We start from the raw sequence: 24,068 nt of genomic DNA, 5'->3' as shown, positions 1-24,068 counted from the left end.
TGGCAGCTATTCCGAGTCGAACAAAAAAAGAATCACGTAAATCGGTCTATAAACCTCGGAGTAATCGATGTGTATGTGTAACCTCCTCCTTTTTGGGAAGTCGGTTAAAAATGGAATAATTTTATCAAATTAATGTATTGTCATCGGTCCTCAATAAATCTACAAAGTTTGAACGAAATCTGGCCGTTTAAAGTGGGTCAAAATCGCGCCCAAAGAAGTCGGTTACAAACAAACATACAGGTGAAGCTAATAAAAAGCGTGTAAAAATTGAAATTAAATATGTTTGTATTACTTTGCCCTAAAGGTCACGGGCAATATGTATAGTGCCCGGTCAATTTGATTATTTGAATAATATTATCAAATTGCACTCTCATATTGGGCATTTTTCATAATGACCATTATGTATACTGCCCAATTTATCACTTGGTCCATAACATATACATACTCTTTAAAATTGTGGAAGGAATTTTTATCAAATTATCATTTCTAAATAATAAAATTACAAAACCATTTTGTCGCTTACGACTTTTAGTTATAAGCTAGCGCGCGTATTGTAAACCTCGCCCCGTTCAGGCGCTCCGTCCCCTCTTGGCGCCTTAGATGCGCGTGCCGGTTATGGAATTATTGTTTACCAATTCGTCGCCTCAACCTGCGGCCCGCGGACACTTCTTGCCGTAACCGGTAAAATAAGTTATTTTTCAAATCGGTTCTGTAGTTTCGTAGCCCTTAGAGTACAAACAAAAAATGTTTTGTCTTTATTGTATTACGTATAGATTTTAAGTATTCCTAAACTTTGCTAGAGTTATGCCCATTTTCACCAACAAATACCTAAATTTAGGGATCCCCTAAGAGCATTTAGGGAACACTTAATACGAATTTCGTTCTCACCAAAGTTTAAGTGTCCCTTATAACCTTTATTATTGGGGGATCCCTTATTCTAAGTGACACTTAGTTACGGAAACGGTAAGAGATTTTTGGTAAAAACGGGCATCAGACACATAGGTAATGGCTTTTACATCGACTGCAAGTGAGGACTACGATCGTGGTACGGGCTATAGCCTAAAATTACGTAACTAGCTATACCGACAGTGACCTAATTTTCTTTACAAATAAAATCTATCACATGACTGTGCGAGTATTGTAGGACCGGATCATCCTGTGGATTCTAAAAATCAACTATCATTTGATAAATCCGATATATCTCCCGTGCAATGTTTTGAAATGTCACTTGGTGCAGTTGGTACTGTGACAATTTTCGCAGGATTTTGCTTCCAACAATAAAATAATATTATTGCGTGAAGCAAAGAAATATTGCAGTTTTTGTCTCATCAGCCTTTGCTGGCGCATAAAAGCCACGATGCAATAAAATTGTCACTTTATAGTTGAAGTTTAACTTTTCACAACCAATATTGGCAGCTGAAATATTTTATTAACCAAAAATGAAATAAAATTTTTCATTTTGATGGTTTATTTCAATACGAGCGGTTATTTACAAATCTACTTAATTACTGTTTTCAGAATAGCAGCTGCACGGATTCTTAATTAATATCGTTACAATTTACAAACAAAATAATTGATGAGGTTAATTCGTTTTGCTTTTTGCGATATTTTATAATATTAATTGTTAAAGAGAATTCGTTAATAAACTTGAGTCTACAATATTCACAATTTTGCTTTAATTTTCAGTTCATGTCTGTGGTGATTGGCCAAAATTCTGACGATCAGATAGGATTGTACTTTATGGACCCCAATCCTTTCGTGAAATCTCTGACGGGGAAACCTAAGTTAAAGTAAGTACTTTTTACAATAATATCTTATGAGTGTCATGGCCTCTGAATATTAAGTTTTTGGAGACTCCATGCTTTTCGAATGGAACATATGCAATTTATAAGTCGTAACTCGTGACTGAGGTAGGTACTCTAAAATTAATAGTAAGTGACTATTTGGTAGCTGTAGCTATATGAAATTTATATTATACTTATATTAGACTTAATTAGGTATTCCGTTTCGGTGCGGCTGCCGTGCGGCAACGATGCGGTGCGGTGTCGGTACCGAAATCGCTCGACAAGCAGTACCGCGTTTTATGTGAAAACAATTGAACGTCCGCGTCCGTGTGCCGGACGACAAACGCTGCTTTGCCGCACCGCAGCCGTACCAACACGAAACCGCTAATTTGCAAGAACTATGAGGCAACTATGAATTTTCAAAGTAGGCATTTGTTTTACGAAAAACGGACGTTTATCTTGTGGGTCCGCTTGAGCTTAAAGCCTAAGTTTACAAACGACATACACGATTTTCTATGAATTTTCACCTTCATTTTTCAAAACAGTTTTACGAAAAGTGAATATTATGTTCCCGGTGAAATTGGGTCTAAAATACTACAGTCTATTTCCCGACGAAAATCGATCACAAAGCAGCCATTAGTAATTAAGTAGGTATTGTTAACATGAATTTCATTTGTAATTTCGTGCCTATCAATAATCATTTACAGCTTATGTACCGTAAATACAGATTTGTTACAGCCTATTAAATCAACAGTCATTGTTCCTGTACTAATGTTGACGGTATTTGCTCGGGGCTTATGGCGAATATTTAGTAGTGTAAACAGCGTTAATTATTTAGCAGTAGTGTGCCGTTGATATTTCTTAGTATGTTACATCATCTGCTTCTATTTTCGGTCGGCTGTCTTTAACAGATGCAGCTGAATACCAGTGTTTGACATGGAGTGACTGCCCAATCAAACTCCTCAACGAAGTTACCCGGGCAACTCGATATCCCTTGCTAAGACTGGTTGTCAGACTTCCTGGCTTCTGACAGTGACTACAATATATATAATGTCAATTTGCGTAACTAGAGTAATGAAAGCTCTCAGGCCAGTCTGCCACTGTCTATAGCGCCATAGACAAATAGAGATGCATTTCTATTGTGACGTCACTCGGAACATTGCAACAAAGAGCCCCTTGTATGAGAGAATACAGTACAGTTACTTCATAGCTATATTAAAGCTATAAGCTACCATAATATTCTGTATGAAACTTCTCATAGAAATCTGATACAATGTCGTAATTTTTAAAAACTATGTTCGAAAGCTCGAAAATGTTATCTGTTGTACAATTTACAAATGCAGCTACGTTTCGAAAAAAGGGGAAATAATTTCCAACTTTCAGTCATAGAAAAATAGTTTCAAATACATAATTAAAGCAGGAATTTTGTTCAGAATTAACTTTCATAAGTGTAGTTTTATACTCAGTTCGAATTAACTCGAACAACTCTCGTCGACGACATTTGTTCGCGTTTGACGACTGTTAATTTTTCTTTTGCATTTTTATCTGTTCCTCTCGCTGACATATTTTTGAAATGTTCGCGTTCATAATACTGGTACCTACTTTATTTATATAGGTACCTGTTTTTGTAAATCGAGCATTGAAATCTTATTTTCTCCATTTCTGACCAGTCACATTAGTACTTCACACTGGTTCAGTCTATTAAACTTCATCACTTCATGTCTATACCCGTTTCCCGACAAGCAATTTATTGCTTCACAACTTTTCATCCGTTGGCGTTATCATATTCCTTAACAATATGTTACCTGTAGCACTTTATTGGCGTGCATTTCAAGGAAAAGTTACTATTCAATTCTCAAAATAGCAATATTCAAGCAATATTCAGTTATTGAATTTTCGATTTTCAGTCGAAGTATCAAAAGCAGTTTGGCTCTCGTCGAACTTTAGTTCCTAGGAAGAGATGAGAGCTATCCTCTCATCCCAGCCAGAAGATTCAAGCCATTCTAAGCTGTGGTAACCAAAGGGCTCAAGAAGGAACACAATCAGTCTTAACATAATTTCTAATGCTATGTTATTTTAAACTACAACGATGTTTCGACTACAAAGCTTTATCGAACCTATTTCTGCACCTTTTCACGCCCTGCCCAAAAACAATTTTCAACCGCAAAAAAAGAGAACTGTGAGTAGAGAAATCCATTTTTTACAGAGTCGTTTACGTCGGTGACACTGGCCCCAACAAAAACGTGTCGATTGCCGTGGAAACTGAAAAAAGATTGAGTGACATCTACTATGTTTCTGACGCTCCGGTTGACCATATCGGCGAGTCGGCCTACATGTGTCTGCAGCCGGGCAAGTGAGTGTTACTGGTGTTTTTTTGGAGAGAATATCGCTTATTTAAGAGTAATCTATTGATATCAAGTGTTCTTCAGACGTATTTAGAGAAGTAGTATGTACCTACGCGCTTTTCCACAGTATACAGTACTAGCTTCCGCCCGCGGCGAGTTCGGTTATATCGCGTTACCAAGAGTATTCTTTTAAAGTCCGGGATAAAAACTATTCTATGTTCTTTCTCAAGGTAAACTCTATCTCTGTACCAAATTTTATCAAAATCAGTTCAGTGGTTTAGACTTGAAAACGTAACAGACAGAGTTTCTTTCGCATTTATAATATTAGTAGGCATAGACTACACGAGTATAATATAAAATCTGTCTGAGCCATTTTTCTAGCAAATGTTTGCTACCACCGGTAAATTGACAATCAATTTTTGATTTTTTAAACTGCAGCCGTATTTTACACCATCAAAAATCCCAAAAGTTGAAGTTTTCTGTTATTATAAAATAATATTGGCAGTGCAATTTACTCGAACCGGACGGCGAAGCAATCAGAACCGAATACCGACTACCATGTTCGGAAACCAGAATTGGGGCTATCAATGTATTGTTTACACGGAAAATATGATGTGGCTATATTATACAGTTTGGTTTCTTGAAATTTTCAGTGTGCGTTTTCATAAAATACATACGTGGAAATGGATAAAAGGATCTCTAGATATCGTTTTACATTTCTGGTAGAGCGCCGACTGTCCAAATCGCCAATTATCCGAATAAAACAAAATTAAAATATATTTTTAAACAACCTTTGAGGCGTCGTTTATGCCTGATTTTGGTGCAACTTACTCTGATCGATATTCAGCTGAGCGTAAGAGCTCTGCCTCTCTAAGACGCCATGGCGACGTCGCCGGCTACGTATCCAAGCAGTTAGTATTGAAATGTATGGAACCTAACTCACTTGGCGACGGTTTGGCAACGTCGCCAAATTGGAATCGTGGCCACGAGCTACAGTTCCCTACGTGGCTTCTGGCTACTCTGGCAGCTTGGCAACGATGCCACGGTCGCCAGTATAATGTACACGGTACAGTGCACCTCGCTCTCTTGGTCGCCAGTGTGGTCGCCAGCCAGCGTGCGAGTTGTTCAGCGATGATGTAAACAATTGATCGTCGAGACGCCATGGCTACTCGTCTTGGCGACCTTTGGATGTCAGAAGTAGCCAGGCTTGCGCCACTGGCGTCTCAATGTGGCAGAGCTCTTATTGTAGGACTGGGCTACTTCAATTTTATAGAATTTATTAAATGTCTTTAAGTTTATTTTTCAAATCGCTTGTAGTTATTCTTTTTGCAACTCCAAATAGTTTCAATGGTAGTGAGAAATAATGAATTAATAAATTAGGTACCGGAAGGACAATGAAATTAGCTAGCGTCCATTTGGCTTACGCACTTACATGAGTCTTTGGTTGCGCAATAAAATTTATTTTCTTTCTTCTTTCGTCCGCGTGTACTTACTTACCTTGCATTTACCGAATCGGTAGTGGTGAGCTACATATTGCATATGCGCGCTCATATGAGCTTTAAGCACCTCAACGGCAACGCCTAAGACTTCATGCCTTTTTTGTCAGATTTTTTAAAACACTGTTTACTTTGAATGTCGTGTTAATTTGAATTCTTGTAACAGTTGTTTTAAGAAAACTGACGTTTATGTTGGCGTTAAAAAATTCCCTACAACTTTAACATAGTCAGATGTTTGAAGTAACGTTAAAAGCCATAATCTTAATTCAGGGAAAAGTTACTTTATGAATGTTATTTTAAATACTTTTAACGGCGAATTCTGTTTCGTAGAAATATCGTAAACAAACAATTTTTACTGGTATTCGTATTTATGGTATAAACAAATTTTATTTTATTTCGGGAATTATTTAATTAGCATCAATATAGCAGGTATTGACTGCCTCGTTGATCTAGTGGTCGCAAGCGCGGCTGCTGTGCTCGAGGTCTCGGGTTCGATTCCCGGGTCGATCCGAAATCGCTTTGTGGGTTGTCTTTAACTTTAACAAGGCAGCCCGTGGTCTGGAAGTTGGTGATTGATTCACACGTGCATCGTGGCGCACGTAAATGTCGGTCCTGCGCCTGATCTCTTTCCGGTCGTGTCGAATTGCTGTCCCATCGGGTTATGAGAGTGAAGGAATAGGGAGTGCACCTGTGTCTGCGCAAATGCTCGTGCACTATAACATGTCCTGCGCAGCTGGCTGATCTCCTTAAACGAGAACAGCCGCTGCGGCCGAAATCGGCCGTGGACGCCATTATAGCAGGTATTATGCAATTGTATTGTGGAAACGTTTAAAAACAATCAATAGTTTTTGCTTACTGAAAAAATATGAATTTGTCACTTTCTTTCTCTATGAAATAAAAATTTTAAATTCTTACTTTTGTTTCCTTTGGTCTTATAAGCAATGCAATATTTTAAAGAGGTACTTACAATACAAGTAGAACTTTTTACGAAAAGAATTATGCAATTTAGTTCCACAAACAATAAAAAGTAGGTCAAAAGTGCTTAAGTTTTATGACTGCCATTGTATTCGTCTTTATAAGAAGCACTTACTATTTGGTCATGAAATGGTCAGCTATGAAGTTTGTTATAATTTAAGGTGGTAAAATCCTATTTTATATTTTTTATTCTATTTTAAAAAATAACTCGAATGTCAGGTCATGTAATTACCAACGCAACTTATCTAAGTTTGTAGATACTTACTAAGTATGTGAAGGAAAACATCTCTCGGAAACCCGGACTATAACGTCTGAAATCACTAATCCTTCATTGAGCAAGCGTGGTGATTAAAGCTCAATCCTTCTGTGTGAGAGGAGGCCGCAGCCCAGCAGTGGGACGATGAAAAGGCTGAAATTTGTTTTATTTTTTACGGATCTTCAAAACACAGACTGTAGCCTAGTTTAAGGGTCATTGCCAAAAAATATTGTAGTTCTTTTTGATGAATATTTTTTTTTTATTGAAAACACCAATTCTGCGCATGCAGTGTTGTTAGCAACTAGGCGTAGTGTGCACGCAACTTCGTTTCTAAACAAATGTTTGCCATGAATACGGGGCTTTATTTCTTGGATATTCTACCTCCTATTCATCCGTACCGGCCTTCTCTCAATACCTTTGAGATGAGCTACTGGTTTGTTCGAATTCGGCCCGATACCAATACCTACCTTGTGTACCCACGATATTCCTTGTTAGTACTGCCTGTTGGATATCCGATCTGGTAATTGTTTTTCCTTGAATACCCATGATCCTGTTACAGTTACTCAAAACACGAATAGTATGAACACATTGACCAAAGCACGAAATGTGATGTGTATCCTCGTAATATTTTAAATTACGAAAGAACAATGTCAGGTTTCGGCCCACCCAATGAACTTTTAAAACTAAATTCTCACGGACACAAAGTTCTTTACTACAACAATTTAAATATAAAATACTAACTTCTTATAAAATATTTACTTAATTGTTATCTAGAACTTTTCCAAAAAGAAATATCATTTTAATAAGTACCTAATTATTTTGTTTATCGAGTTCAGGTTTTTCGTTTTAATAATTTGTAATAATTTGGTTTTGAGAAGTTCAATGCAAAAGTGGAACTTTGACACAAAAAACTGTAAGAATTTTCACTGTACATGAAATATTTTTATTGAGCCTAAGTTACTATGGACGTCTGACATTGTTCTTTGTAAGGGTGTAAGTGTGTGTTGTAAACAGTAAGTCTTTCATGCAAAAACTACCCAATGGATTTTTACGAAACATGGTGTTAATATAGTTTATGTATGAACTTTAGTAACATAGAAAAGGAGTTTTCACACGAGTGAATCCGCGGGTGGAAGCTAGTTTAATCGCGCGTAATTCTAGACTAGGGTAAATAAGATACATTTCTGGCGTTCTAATCTAGATAGTTTCAAACTTTAAGTCAACATGAAATCCATTAGACTTACTGAGACATACTGAATGTCGTAGGTGCTATCTATTTAGCTATATCTACAATATGTATGTAAAATCATTTAAGTTACACATTTAAACTCAAGAATTTCTGAATCGTTCATTTTGTTGGTGGTGGTCACGCTATCACAAGAGAACGGCTGGACCGGTTAAGCTAAAAAATAGACGGAAGATAGCTTACACTCGTGAAAAGGATAAAGGATAGTTTTTGTCACCATCCGGCTACGGAAAACAGCTATTTCGGGGCGGGTGCAACCGCGGGTGGAAGCTAGTTCAAACAATCTATTAAAGGAGTTTTTATTTTCAGATTCCGATGGCGTGCATTAAGCGCTGATGGAGAAATGTCAGGCTCCGGTGAAGGGTACCTCAGAGCTGGTGGGGTATACGTCCTTTGTCTAAGAGAACGTCTAGGCCGATTGGACGCCGCGGTTCTTCACGCCCCGAACCCTCCGAATGAGCTGCACTTAGCATGGATAGTACCTCAGTACTTACTCGTGTCAGTTGCTGAGATCATGTTCGCAGTATCGGGATTGGAATTTTCTTTCACACAGGTAAGATTAAAAAAAAAACAAGTTTGGATAATTTACAGTCACTTGTTTCAATGATAACGAAATACGCACGTTTATGTCGTGCAATGATTTGAATTAGGTATCTCTCGAGCCTTTTCCCAACTATGTTGGGGTTGCCTTTCTGTCTGCAAGCAACTGAGTACCGGTGTTTTAAAAGGAGCGACTGTCTATCTGACATCGTCAACCCGGGCTACCCAATACCCCTAGGTAAGACTGGTTGTCAGACTTACTGGCTTCTGATTACCAGTAACGATTACCAAGATATGTTCAAATGATAGCCATTTGTTTTAATGACGCATCGATTTCGAATGAAATACTTACGCACGTTTATGCCGTGTCCTGATTTGAATATAGAACACTTATTTGTCTATGTGTAATAAGGCTGTTAATACCTACTTTAAAACAGTTATTATTTTCAGGCCCCAAAAAGTATGAAAACTATAACAATAGCTGCTTGGTACGTATCTGTCGCCTTTGGGAATTTGATCGTCATTCTTGTGGCCCAGACCAAGATATTTCAATCTAGAGTGAGTTTTTTTTACTCAATTTTGGTACAAATAAGGCTAAAAATCATGGCACAAACGTACATACACACATACATGTCAAACTGAGATACTTATTTTTTTTGAAGTCGGTTGAAAATGGTTAAAGAAGCCACAACAAAAGTTCACAGAATATAGACAAAGTTTTTCAATTGTAATTAAGTTGCTGTTATATCTGTACGAGAATTTATGAAGAGCGTTTTTTCAACGTATTTAATTGAAGTACATCTCAACGTCAAAAGAAACAGGTTTTTTTCCAAATAGGCCTTCCAAGGCTTGATCTTATGAAAGGTCAAGCATAATTTGGGCGGTTCCATGTAGTGGGTACTACGAAAACAGGCGGTAAACAACTGTATGAAAATATGTTTTTCTTGCTAATGCATGTAAATAAACATACCTAAATAAAGTCAGTTTATTGTAAAAAAATATATTTATACGAGGGCTGCCTTTTAAGTTGTGTCGTTTGAAATAAGTATAGATAATCCAATAGGTTATTACCGTTTATTATTTTTTTAAGAATACTTAGCGATATTTAATGCACTTTTGCATGCATTCAAATCAGTTTTTAAATATTTATTCCATTCCAAAGTGGGGGTAGTCAAAACGGCCGATTTGTATACGTCAACAGCTTCTTCAGGTGTGCTGAAAGGTAGTCCACGAAGAATTTTCTTAATTTTGGTTAATGTATTAAAATCATTAGTGCTTAAGTTACAGCTGTAAGGTGGATGATCCAATATTACAACATTTTGGGAACTCAAAAACATCGGTGTTTGGCGGGCGGTGCGCGAACTTGCATTGTCATGGTGCAGTATCATTCGAAGTCTTGGATAGTTTTTTCTAAATTCGGTGATGACTTTTGGCAAACAAACAATGGTATACGAGTCAGCGGTAACCATGTCGCGATATTTTAGTACAATAGTGGCGACACGATCACCCTTTGCCAAAAACGAGACAACCATTTTTTTTTTAAGTGCTTTGCGAGCGTACGACTTTGGTCGGTTTTGGCTCGTCTTGGAAGACCTAGACTAGACTGCTGCTTAGAATCCGGATCATAAGCGTATATCCAGGACTTGTTATCACTAACTATATCATAGACCTGCTTTGACTCTCCTCGGTCGAATCGCTGCAGAGTTTGACGTCACCAACTTACTAGGGCTGTTTCTTGGTCGTCGCTAAGAAAATGTGGTATCCATGGAGAGATCATCTATCTTACGCCAAGTTCTTCGTGTAGGATATTTTTGACTGTGGTCCCTGAAATGCCCACGGATGCCTCTATTTCACCATATGCTACATGTCCGTCTGCGAGGATTAGCTGCCGCACAGCCTCGATATAAACTTGCATCATGGCGGTTTTTGGACGACCTTCACGAGGCTTGTCACTGAAGCTAGAGTGCCCAGGTTGAAATTCTAAATATCAGCGTTCTGCGGTCCTAAGGAATGGTGCTACATCACTAAATACAGAATTAATCTCTTTCTAGTACTGAAGTCGCGACAATCCCCTTTTAAAGTTGTAGAAAATTATCGCACTCAAATTTTCCTTACACATTTCCATTTTTGCAACCGACCTGTCACCTTTGAATGGACGATACAATAAAACTATTCGACCTATTTAAAAACATTCTTTTGTTTTCGAATTCTAAATTCAAAAAGATTCAAATAGCATATATATATATTTTTAAAAATCGCGGGAGGTTACCAAACGACAGAACTTAAAAGGCAGCCTTACGTAATTATATTTTAAACACATTGAAATAGAATTCTGGCGGTTTTGTCACATAGGATAGGAACTCTTTTCATGACAACATTGCTATCAATTACCTCTTATTAGACCGCATGCTGGCTGAAAATATTCGAAAATAAAAAAAAACTATTCTATATAGAGGCAGTATAAACTCGACAGTTGTCTAAATATTTCGGTGGATACGTGTCAGTCTGTCTGCCAGCACTATTTTCCGTACCATGATAGGCAAGGTATAAAAATAAACAGTTTTTCTACCTTTGTGTTAGACGTCGGGTGAATCTCGTTGTGTCCGAGTATATTGCGGTCATTTGAACCGATCGGTGATTTATTTAAGATCTGCTATTCGTGTTTACTGGCTCTTTGAGTCTGTAGTTCGGAGCTTTTAGCTAACAGCTGTGAAGATCGATGGGAATGCGATTTGGGCTCAATCAGTACTGGGGATTGAGATGTGTAGAGATTCTTTTATAGTAGTTTGAAGGTGTGAGTCATTGTGGCGATTTTTAGGCATAGACGAATCGTTGAAACAGACAGTAGATGTTTTCTGTGGTTCCACGTGCGTCATGTAGAAACTCCTTCCCGTACCCGCCTAAAATATTGTTTATATCATCCGGGAATAGGACTGCTGCCCAACAGAGATATTTTTTTTTAAAATCGCAGTTTTTAGAGTTAAAATAGAACAAAAAGCTATTTCTTATTATTATTAGCTATTAATTATATTACTATTGATTAGTTACCGTGCAAATTAACAATTAATTAGGAAACAAACCGAATTATACCGAATTTAGTGTTAGTGGAAATGAAATTGTAAAATTAGATGATGATATGTAGCGTCAAAACGTCAGACGCACTAAAATGTAGATTAACAAGTTAATACAAAATTATAGCTATACATTATACATGACATGTCAAAAACAATAAACGTAATATTATTATTTAGGTACTGTAGACCGCACATCAGTGGTAGCTGTCATGCACCTTAACTCAATAGTAATAAGTACGATTTTCCTATAAAACTGTTACCACTGACCTGAAGTTGACTGTACGTAATGTGTTTAGTTTGGTTGGTAGAACATTAGCTAACAATTATAGCTACAAATCAGGCTGTTTGTCCGTAAATGTCACGAGATGATATATGTGTTAGTGATCTGACCGATACGAAAGATTTATGATAATAGTGCTCAAATGTTAACAAACCAAATAGTGTTTAGTTCTGACCTAATAATCGGTTCATTTCTACTAAGCTCTTCGAGATTCGCTATCGAGACTTTGAATGAGCAAATCTTATTAAAATATAACATATTCAAATGATAAAATAATTCACATCTCACTTCACACTCAATTCTTTACTATAAATTAATGTTTTATTCTAATAGCAACAGCCACAAGGACAAATAAAACTGAGTGCCAAATAAGTTATGTCGTCTATAACTTGTACAAATGCGCCATAACGCATACTTTACATTCCTTAGCTGACCTACCTATTAATCATTTATGTAGGTAGGTCAGTTTCGCTAAGGAATGCATCTATGTGATGTATGTAATGTCAGGACTAAGTGGCAGTAGGTACATTTCAAATGCCGTTTATTATTTTCCGAGGGAATACTACCTAGAAAATTGATCAACTTTACGAGTCTTGTTATTTTCCGGTGACATACATACTACTACTTGGACATATATTTAATATATAAGACCTAACATACACTATGACAAAAGAAAGCTATGACCATCAGCTTGTAGCTTAGGTAGGTACACCTAAGCTATAACCTGATGGTACCTTTTTTTTATTGTTATATATAGCTTTAGAATTGACCACAATGCTGAGAGTTTTTTCTAGTATTGAAGTCAATTCTAATAGTTTGAATACGAGTTCTGAGCTTTGTCTTATATAGCAGAGTTTGTAACGAAACCATAGCGTGATTCAGTTTTCACCCCTAAACGCTCAGCGCCATCTAGTTACGACACGGGAACTAGAATACATACGGGTTTTGTATGAAAGCCGACGTATTTCCCTCAACAGAATGACTGAAAAACTGTTTAAAAAATGGTTTATCAACAGGATATCTGAATAAAAATGAATCCCTATTTTTCCCCATTAAAATATCAGAATGACGGATATCAGAAACAATTACTAATTGTACGAAACAAAATACCAGTCGAATTGAGAACCTCCTCCTTTTTGGGAAGTCGGTTAAAAATGAAATAAAAACTATGTGAATGGTATACAATAAAACTATTTTTATTACAATGTATACATACATTTTATACTATGCCCCATAAAATCGTTATAATGTTTTAACTCTGGGGTTCAATGAGTCTCTAGACTCTAGATAAACTTATGTATTTAACTCATGACATTGCTAAATAATATAATTTTATGGTATGCAATCTATGATTAACGCTCAATTCTTCTCTGTGTGAGAGTGCCCAGCAGTGGGACGATACAAAGGTTGATGATGCATAATTTATGTTCCAGGTTTTTAGGATGTACGTACTACTACTTGGACGTATATTTATTTACTCTATAAGGCCCTTACATACACTAAACCCAAGCTATAACCTGATGGTCATAGCTTTCTTTTTATTGTTATATCAGGGTTCTCTCATTCGAAAATAAGAGAGAGCCGTTCAAAAATAGTATAAAAGCTTTAGAATTGACTTCAAACTGACCAAGTTCACTATGTCTTATATAGGGGAGTTTGTAACGAAACCATAGCGCGATTCAGTTTTCATCCCTAAATGCGCAGCGCCATCTAGTTACGACACGGGTACTAACATACATACGGGTTTTGTATGAAGGCCAATTTGATATACCTAAGCTATAAGCTATAATCGGTGTCTAGTGGATGATGATATGTTTATTTCGCCACCGACTTCTAGGCCGATGCACCCAATAGTTTTGTTTTGCTTTTCAGTGTTTTTTTGGGAGTCGGTTTTATTTTTTTGTAAAAAGTTTTTTATTTTTGGCTTTTCAGTAACAAGCATAGTTGTCACTATCCTCATTACTGGAAAGTTCTCATCAATACGAACAATATAAGCACAATAATCAAAATCAAAACTCATTTATTCAAACTTGGCTGCAAACAGCACTTTTCGAACGTCAAAAAAAAAATTACATAAGACAGCCCCCAAAACGCCCACCCTTCACCACTTCCTATGTGTTTTTGCTGGGAAGAAGAAGTGGCGTAACAAACTCTCCAGCAACACTTCTCTGTCTGTAGGTTAAAATTCTGTAAAAGTCTGTAGTTAATATACACGCGGTAGTTTACATATTCATTTGTCGAGTTCCCTCGATCTTCTCTGGTCTCCATCATCAGGTTAGCTCCAAACCTTCACTGTTGCAAAGGTCTCTTCAATACAAATAATATGAGCCCAAGCACGAGGTAGTTTACATAATCAGTAAACTACCTCGTGCTTGGGCTCATATTATTTGTATTGAAGAGACCTTTGCAACAGTGAAGGTAACCTGGTGATGGAGACTAGAGAAGATTACTGATTATGTAAACTACCTCGTGCTTGGGCTCATATTATTTGTATTGAAGAGACCTTTGCAACAGTGAAGGTAACCTGGTGATGGAGACTAGAGAAGGTCGAGGGAACTCGACAAATAATCAGTTGTCGAGTTCCCTCGACCTTCTCTAGTCTCCATCACCAGGTTAGCTCCGAACTTTCACTGTTGTATAGTGTTATTAGACGTACATCGCATTGTCAAGTTTTTAAAGCATGCATGCCTACAATTTTCGAAAGTTGCCCTCGATTTCTCAGGGTCCATCATCAGATCCTGACCTGGTGATTATGGGACCACCTGGGAGGTATACGCTATCAAACAAAAAAAAATTTAGCAAATCGGTCCGGGCGTCTTCGAGTAATCGGTGAACATACATAAAAAAAAATGGATTCCGACAAATTGAGAACCAACCTCCTCCTTTTAGGGAAGTCAGTTAAAAATACTTAGCTTTGGTTTGTCTAGCACTGACTTATCTTGCAAAACTGTCCCACTATATAATAGCTACTACATAAAGTGACTCAATCGGAATTACGTACAAAGTAAACCGCAAAAATAAAATTTCGCGAAACATTTTGATGATCTCGTCCAATGACAAATAAGTGCTTTTTACGGCACAGTTAATCCATGATTAAAGTCGAAACGTTTGACCACCGTTTAATATGAAAATGTATTTCACAATTTTGCACAAAAATATTGAATCACGATAACGTGTGATGATCTATTTTGATTACGATCTTGTTGACGATGAAGCACGCTTTTTGCTTTATTGGAAAATAGTGGCGTCAATGATTCAGGGCGACTGTCTGACCGCAAGAGCTTATGTGAATTAACATGACACAATACAAATCGTTTGTCCGCGCAGAAGGCTTAATGCTGTTAAATATGGTATTAATTTACCTGAAATAATTAAAACTGCATTTATCTTATTTTTTTACTACTTAAGAGAACATTAAATCCTTCATGAACACAAATTAGAATGAGAGGGATATCAAAACTTTTGTTTCAAAGAGCAGTCGGGAAACTGCGGGCCCCCTTAAGGTCCCTGCTGCGGCTGTGAGATTGTTCGAAAGAGCTACCGCAGCTCTGGTTCAGCTGATAATTATACATATATCCAAAAGAAGGTTACTTGCCAACAATTATGAAACTTTTATATTAAAACACTCTATACAATAGTCGAGTAGAAATCAATAATTAATTGGTATAGTTTGAAATTGAGCTTACGAGTATTGTCGGACATATGTATATTACCCTTTGTGGCAGACACGTTTGTTTCCCATGAACGGCCTCAGACTGGAATTTAACTATGAAGGGTTACAGGGGATATTGTGTAACATCGTCACCCTCCGTCACCCCTCCTCGTCCACAGATCTATAGAATATTGTAGACAATAAGTCCCAATCACAAGCCGTGGCGTAGTGTGGAGATAAAAGGCGTGATATTCAATGGTACGATATTTAATCAACGGTGTATGTAGGTATATTGTTTTACTTTATTGAAATACTGATAAAGAAAAGAGTTAATTATTTCCTTCACTTAATCTAATAGACACTAGGTTAGTTTGAAAATAAATAGGTATGAATTCAGTTTCTATTGTCATTATAAGAAAGCACAGGCATTGCTTTAACATTAGGTATAAACCTCTGCACTGTCTCGAACAAAGTTGATGCTCGAAACCTAGAACCATACCCTGTACTTTTAAAAATCACGTTATATAATAAGGTGGATTATGTCCAGGGGTCAATTGTTCGAAAATAAAGAATTTTTGTACAACTCTAGAGCTTATCCCAAACACTAACAGTATTATAGCAACCAATTAACCCGCAAATTAGGAGATCACTGACAATTAGGTATCTGAGCTGAAATCACATTATCCCCCGTAACCCAGTTACTTCCATCTCGCCTTACTCAGTGCTCATTATAACATTTTAATTATGAAAGTTACGGCGTTGTGTTAGAATGTGTTATGTGTTAGATATCGGTTAATTATTCACGCTTTATCGAAGTTACTAATTTGGTCAAAACCTGACCTATTAGACCATTCATCTATGAAATAGATAGAATTTTTGTGCAAGATATATCACAATGTTACGGACAGTACCTACTTGCCATCAATGCGATCCGATTTACATGTACACAAGAACCGCATAGCAAGTATTAGAATAAAATTTAAATATCGTATTTTTTCTTGCAATTCTGATTTTAACAATATATTGTTTGCCTGTAAACAATATATTGTTTTAATAATCGGATTACAATTAATCATGACGTCAAATAAGTAGTTAAATACATTCTAAGAAATACACATAAAGTAACAGTAAGGTTCAAATAAAAATTAAACCTCTTTTTTTTTGGGCTCTCATTTCCCATTTCTATTTTTCTGGAATCATAAAGTCAGAGGCCGCAAGGCGTTGACTTTTCAAAAATTGTGTTTACTTATAATGTTGCTGTCAATACCGTTTGCTCCATATGCGTCACAAATGTTCCGGGGACTTAGTGAGCTTCGGTAACGAAACCATAGCGCGATGCAAAATTCACCCCTCTTTGACGAACGCCATCTATCGAGCTCGCAGTCAGACTCAATACCGACTGTTTGCGCTAGGACTAGGGAATAAAATAACAAGTTCAAAGATAGATTTATCACAATATGACGGTGGCTAATAATAGTTATGATATTATAAAATATTTTTCATCCCACCATCTCGGAAAGAGTAGTTTTACCCTTCGATATCTTACCGCAAAAGCCGTTTTTATCCTCTAGAGCGGCAAAGTGATTTGAATTTAGAACATCGTGTGCAATACTCCATTTGTAACAATCTTGAAAAGACTTCAAACAAATACATATTAAACAAATAAAATACTGCTTAAAATAATTATTCAATTAATTAAGTAATTTTTATTATTGTTTTTATATATAAGGTGCTTTAATATTACCTGCCAGGACTTGAATGGGGGGTAGTATTGCGTTTAGAGATTACAATAGTGAAGATAAATAATTGATTGTATGTCATATTTTTTTTCATATAAAAAAAATTACGTATGAATTTGCTTAATTTATTAGTTTAAAACCGTCCAGTAGAGTTGCGCGTTGCCACTCGTGCAGAACAGATAGAAAGAGATAGCAGTTGTTTTCATTGACAAAGTAACACTACGCGCGTAATTTGTGAACCACGTTATGCAGAGTAGAGCCAATGTTAATTTAATTTGTTTAATGTCTCAAATTGAATTGACTGTTCCGGGGAACGAGATTTCTTCACTATTGCAATCTATAAACGCAATACTACCCCCCATTCAAGTCCTGGCAGTTAATATTAAAGCACCTTATAGATTTTAACCTCATTTCATTTTTAAACTGAGTTTTCAAATAAATGAACTTTATTAGGTTCTTCTTTTTGATTTGATACTGATATGTACGTGCCATTTTGTTTTTTTGCATTTAGTAATTTCCTCGATGAAGTGGGATGAAATTATTATTTTTTATTGTTTTGAGGTCGATTTTAAACCTCATTACATTTTTAAACTGAGTTTTTGCATAAATAAATTTTTATTTAATCTTTTTAATTTACCATGTGTGACGTACGTGCCATTTTCTTTTTTTGAGTTTAGAAATTTCCTCGATGAGGTGGGATGAAAAGTTACGTGTTGCACTCGAGTGCAAAGATTTTTCACCTTGTGCTCTTTTGATTCCCTCGCTATCGCTCAGGATTCTAATTATTGAAACATTCGCTACTCTCGTGTTTCAATTTTAGAATCCTTCGCTTGCTCGGTCATCAAAATTGAGCCCGAGGTTAAAAAGCAACTTTGCACTCTTGTATAACAAATAACTATTTTAGGAGTTTATAGTTTCTGAGATTTCGTAATTAATCAGCGCTTTTACCTTTTACCTTTTATTACCCGGTTTTACTCGCGTCCCGAGGGAACGACTTCCCGTACCTGGGTAAAATATAGCCGATGTTACACGGGGGTAGTGTAACTTGCCAACAGTAAGAGAATTTTCAAAATCGGTTCGGTAGTCCTAGGCTGTGCACATCGTGCGCGCAGTACTCGATAATTAATTTGCTGTGTTGTTATTTTAAAACAGCTTAATTTCATAAGACATTCATTTAAATCGAACGATGCAAAAGAAAATTTTGTTGTAAATTAAATATTTGTGACGTATTTATTTATTTGGATAAGGATTAATGTCATGTTTATAAAAAACACCTCGCAAGTAATGCATTTTTTGAGGACAAAGATAAGCATAAAAAAGGTTATAGTGAGCTAACCCTAAGAGATAGACATATGCTGTCACGGACATTTTTTTATAAATTTTAAAGAGAAACAATTCTGATATACATCATTTTTGCGAAACTTTAACCGTTTACGCACCGCACGCAGCAAGCTCTCAATAGAACAATAAATCCCCCGATTTTAAACATTATTCATTACTGCTCTGCTCCTATTAGTCTTAGCGTGATGATATATAGCTTATAGCCTTTCTCGATGAATGGGCTATCTAACACTGAAAGATTTTTTTGGACGGGCAGACATAGCGAAACTGTAAGGGTTCCTAGTTTACTAAGGAACACTAAAAAACCGCGCATTAAAGTATTGAGTACCTTAAAATACGATTTTACATTCCGAAAACTGACATTCATACACACTAGTGACTAGAACATTTAACGTTAGCTTTGCAGTCAGCACAGCAATATAAACAGGACTATAAACGAAAACTAGTTAATACCAGTTATAGAACAACAAGCAGTCTTGCGAACTTCGAAACATCACTTTGAGCATACCTGTATCTTGTTTATACTTGTTCTAAGCGATGCACGGTAAACGTCAACTGTAACAGCTAACTTATGCGCTTATGTGAAGACCTGTGCATCTGAATATGACCTGAAACACTTCTCGAATTATTTATAAACAACTTGCAGTTTTACTCGTCTTCTTTGTGGCATAAGTTTACCGAAGCTCCATACAAAATGTGGAGATTCACAAAACGTTCACACGGGAATTTAATTTAGTAATTTTGGTCTTCAATTAGAAAGACAACAAAAGTTCTAATTTGTCGCAGTCGTTTACAAATTGTAGGCGTATATACGTTTCGGTGATCCATCTTTATACGAAGTTTGCAAGCTTTCGTGGGATTTAAATCGAGTTTGAATTTTTATTGTGTGTAACATTTTCAGGCGACGGAATTTTTCGTGTACGCGGCTATGTTGGCGATAGCTATGTTGATTTTCCTGCGGATGGCGCAAGACTATCACTCTAGGAATATGGACGCAGACGGTTCCTCTTCAGAGAGTCGGCCCTTGTTACACCATCGATCCAAAGTTAGTTGCTCCTTTCACAAGTACTTCTAAGTTGCTAAAGATCCGAGTTTTATTGTTTTCGTGGCGCAATTTTTCTTTATTAAGCTGTTAAAGTATTTTTTTTTATTGTATAATAACTGTTTATGTTGGACCGATTATTATAAAACGTATCATGGAATGAAACAATGAATGCTTGTTCCCAATTAATATTGCGAAAATAAAGACAAAGCCTATTGTGAATTTGTCCTATATAACGCATTAACATAATTCGATCAGTTGAAATGTGAAAATAATATTAAATTCGGCGCGTGTGTTTATAATCCTTTAGGCTCATATTCCATGGAAGCGGAGTGAAAAAGTTTATGAACTTAAACTGCCTACAGAATTTTTTATTCAAAAATCTCGTCTCTGCCTAGTCAGTAGTTTTCTTGAGCGGAAAATTCCATCGATTTTTTTTAAAGTTCTCCTTTCCACATAAGTTGAGTTTGAACCTAGAAACGGGTTAGCTTAGAAATTCTTTCCGCACCCGGTAAAATACAGCCTGCCCACGGAAAAGTGTAGCTTCCCTTCAGTGAGAGAATCGGTTTTCAAAGGCGAATGGCAGGCTTGTATGGGACTTTCGTACCGCTAATAAAATTTCGTGTTTTGGGATATTTTTTGTTTTAATTGATGGGTAATATGATAGACAAGCCCTTTGTAAATTCTTAGATTTTTAGAACTTGGGAAGTAAAAGTTATAACCAGTTTTGTTTTTTAAGGTTATGTACCACAGTATACCCATATAAGTTGTTTTAGCTAGGTACATAAACATTGTTATGGGTTATAATTGGTGGGTAATATGATAGGCAAGCCCTTTGTAAATTCTTAGATTTTTAGGACTTGGGAAGTAAAAGTTATAACCAGTTTTGTTTTTTAAGGTTATGTACTACAGTGTACCCATGTAAGTTGTTTTAGCTAGGTACATAAACATTGTTATGGTAATGATAAAATAAATGTTCTACCTAGCTTGTCTCTTAATCTTGGGTGTGTTTTAGGTAGGTACGTACAATTAGGTAAATAGATAGATAGATAAGGATCGTACCCACTCAGTAGAGTGCATTTAGGAGATACCTGTCCAGCAGCGGACTGCAACAGTTTGATAATGGTCAAGTTCTCGGGTTTCGAGTGTGGTATAATAAAACAACTTTGTTTTTGTAGGAATATACATCTATTTTATTGTTCTTATAATTATTTAATCTATTCTTAGTATTATTTCATCAACATAGAAACTCATGTGCCCAGACCAAGAACAACTACTTGCAGATAATTCAAATATTTGTTCCGTGCGGCAAACATGGTCAGCAGGTGTTATCTGGAAAATATTTAAGTGATTTTGAGTATGATTCAACATTGCTTTAAATAACTATTTTAACAGTGTTACACAAACCAAGTTAGGCAAGTAAACAATACATGTAAGAGATCACTTATATGTTTGTTAATGTACAAACACAACAATGATCGTGTACAGGACAAACTGTAAATATTTTTACAACCACAACAATGTTTGTTATTTTTTCAAATAATGTTAAGATTAATTTTAAGTACATTCATATTATTTTAGTATGAAATCGTGTAGTTTATATGGTGAGTCTACTTTTTAACACGTAAAGGTTCAGTTTAACATTTTAAAGCACGTACTCACACACAACACAAGTAATAAAGCGTCCTTTCGCGAAAGTACTATCAACAGATAGAGTACGGAGGAGCAGTTCCTCGACTCAACGTAAAAATGACCAGATAATTTGCTTAAATTGCTCAGATGCAGTAACAAACCACAATCCAAAACAACAGCAAAGAACTGAACAGACACTGACAGACAGAGACTAGACTCTGAAAGATATCCGTTACCTGTCAATAAAATAATTGCCAATACAAAATAAAAACATTGATTTTGAAAATAATTTATATAATTAAATTGTTAATTATTAAGATAGTATGCAATAATTATTCATTTTAAGGTATAATATGTAATTGGTTAATTATATTTACTGTTATTTCTATGTTTAAATAATTATTTATCATTTCGAGCCTCGTGATATTTTACAAATGGCAACTTCTAAAAACAGAACTACGTTTAGTTGCGTTTAGTTTAAGATTCTATTACGTTTAATTACTTGAATCTTTTAATTGGTATAATTAATTAATCCGGAGTTCTAAAAATACTACACTAACATGAAAATAAATGACTTAGTTGCCTTAATAATTGGTACAAATTCTATAACTGAACAACGACATAAATATGCGGTACGAAATCTGCCATTCTCCTTTGTTCAGTACTTTAGGAGCCCGTTCAATAAACAAACAATCAAATATTTTGCCTTTAACATTGAGATAATAAAATAGATACACGAATACGTGATATGCAATTCGATTATTATATTGGGGGTATGTGACACAGTAACAAAACACAGATAATATTTATTTTTAAATAACTATTATTATTCCAAACCATTGCAAAGGTTTTATTAGTATTTTGTAGAAACCGCATATTTTAATTGTGAACAGGCAATTCAGAATGTTGTTTAAAAAACCTTTGTTTATTTTTTTAATACTATTTTGTGAAACACAATCAATTTATAAACAGATTTCCAGTAAATCAGATAAAATGATTTACGTGTAAATTTTAACTAACTCGAGCGTAAAAATGAAAGTTTAAAATTCACTCTCAAATTATTGGATTTAATTCATAGAATTGATTAACAATGCATTTTTCAAACTGAAAGAGTATTACGATAGATTTCAATAACCTATCCATCTCATCCTCATCCTTCGAGCCTTTTCCCAACTATATTGTCGGCTTCCAGTCTAACCGGATTCAGTTGAGTACCAGGTACCAGTGCTTTACAAGGAGCGACTGCCCCCCCCTCATATCTGATATCTGACCCCTCAACCCAGTTATCCGGGCAACCCAATACCCCTTGGTTAGACTGGTGTCAGACTTAATGGCTTTTGACTACCCGTAACGACTGCCAAGGATGTTCAATGACAGCCGGGACCTACAGTCTAACGTGCCACCCGAAACACAGTCATTGGTGTCTAAGATATACTTAGAAAGTACATACAAACTTAGAAAAGTGGCATTGGTACTTGTCTGACCTGGAGTCGAACCCGCGCCCTCATACTCGAGAGGTTGGTTCTTTGCCCACTAGGCCACCTACCACCTGTGGATTTGATACCTACCTACCTTAGCTATTTGTCATTAGGTACTCGTATGAAGTATTTGCTTATTATAAAGCTCTATCAAGCAAATCAACGGATATGATATTGAAATTCTCAGTTAGTCAATTGTTTCTTGTTACATATCTTTTCTTTCTTTCCCTAGGTAATATCAGTGCATTCACTATCAACATCGAGTACTCGTGCGTTTGGCGGCACGGGGAGTAGTGCAGCCTCGTGTCTTGGCGTCATGGAGCGCTCTCGTCCGGCGGCCTGGCCACAACGCGCCTACGTTCACCTAGCCACGCCTAGCTCTGGAGAACCTAAAGCTACTACACTAGCTCAGGAATAGAGAGATAGGCAACTACAGAAATAAATGCGTTTAGGAATAAGCACAGGTATAGGCTCTTACTACCTCGTTGGTCTAGTGGTCGCAAGCACGACTGCTTTGATTGAGGTCTCGGGTTCGATGCCCTGGTCGGTAAACGATAAACTTTCACAAAGCAGCCCGTAGTCTGAAAGTTTGTGATTGATTCACCCGTGCATCGGAGAGCATGTTAATGTCGGTCTTCCGCCTGATCTCTCTCCGGTCGTGTCGAATTGCCGTCCCATCGGACTATAAGAGTGAAGGAATAGTGAGAGTTCACTGCACTGGCTGAAGTCCTTACATGAGAACAGCCGCCAAGGCCGAAATCGGCCTTAGATGTATTACATTACATAGGCTCTTACAGGAATAGGCGTTGATAGCTATAACTAGTTACAGAAATAAGTACATAGGCTGTGTCCAAACCAAACTGACTGTCAGCCGCCGAAGGTGAGCGAACGTTACGCAGTTTACTGTATTGTCATACATATTAACTTTGTCATACATATTAACCGACGATACGTTATGCTTGGCGTATAGTAAGCTTAAGCATATTATCAGCAAAAATACCGTTTATTTTCACGTTAACACTGGGGCTCACAGTGAGCCTGCTCACATTCGGCGGCTAACAGTCAGTTTGGTTTAAACGTAGCCTTACAGGTATAGGCTCTCACAGGGATAACCACTTAAGAACAAGGAACCTGCTACGATTGTGGCATAGCTGGTTAATTGGAAGCAGCTAAGAATAGTTGAGAACC

At 36.5% G+C, this 24,068-nt stretch overlaps 1 protein-coding gene across 1 annotated transcript in view; it reads left to right on the top strand.

The window, feature by feature from the left end:
* LOC124645306 overlaps nt 1-23,313 on the top strand; it is a 69,461-nt gene extending 46,148 nt beyond the window's left edge. Inside the window, exons 23-28 of the mRNA XM_047185106.1 lie at nt 1,687-1,790; nt 3,991-4,137; nt 8,412-8,655; nt 9,093-9,200; nt 19,630-19,773; nt 23,113-23,313. Of these exons, the coding sequence (XP_047041062.1) occupies nt 1,687-1,790; nt 3,991-4,137; nt 8,412-8,655; nt 9,093-9,200; nt 19,630-19,773; nt 23,113-23,298 (933 nt within the window). The 3' untranslated portion in view covers nt 23,299-23,313. The remainder of the gene's footprint in view (nt 1-1,686; nt 1,791-3,990; nt 4,138-8,411; nt 8,656-9,092; nt 9,201-19,629; nt 19,774-23,112) is intronic.
* Nucleotides 23,314-24,068: the final 755 nt, after the last annotated feature.

Source organism: Helicoverpa zea, chromosome 31 (genome assembly GCF_022581195.2).
Source record: "Helicoverpa zea isolate HzStark_Cry1AcR chromosome 31, ilHelZeax1.1, whole genome shotgun sequence".
Lineage (NCBI taxonomy): Eukaryota > Metazoa > Arthropoda > Insecta > Lepidoptera > Noctuidae > Helicoverpa > Helicoverpa zea.
The sequence above is the reverse complement of the archived record's forward strand: the minus strand, read 5'-3'. Positions and strand labels throughout refer to the sequence as shown.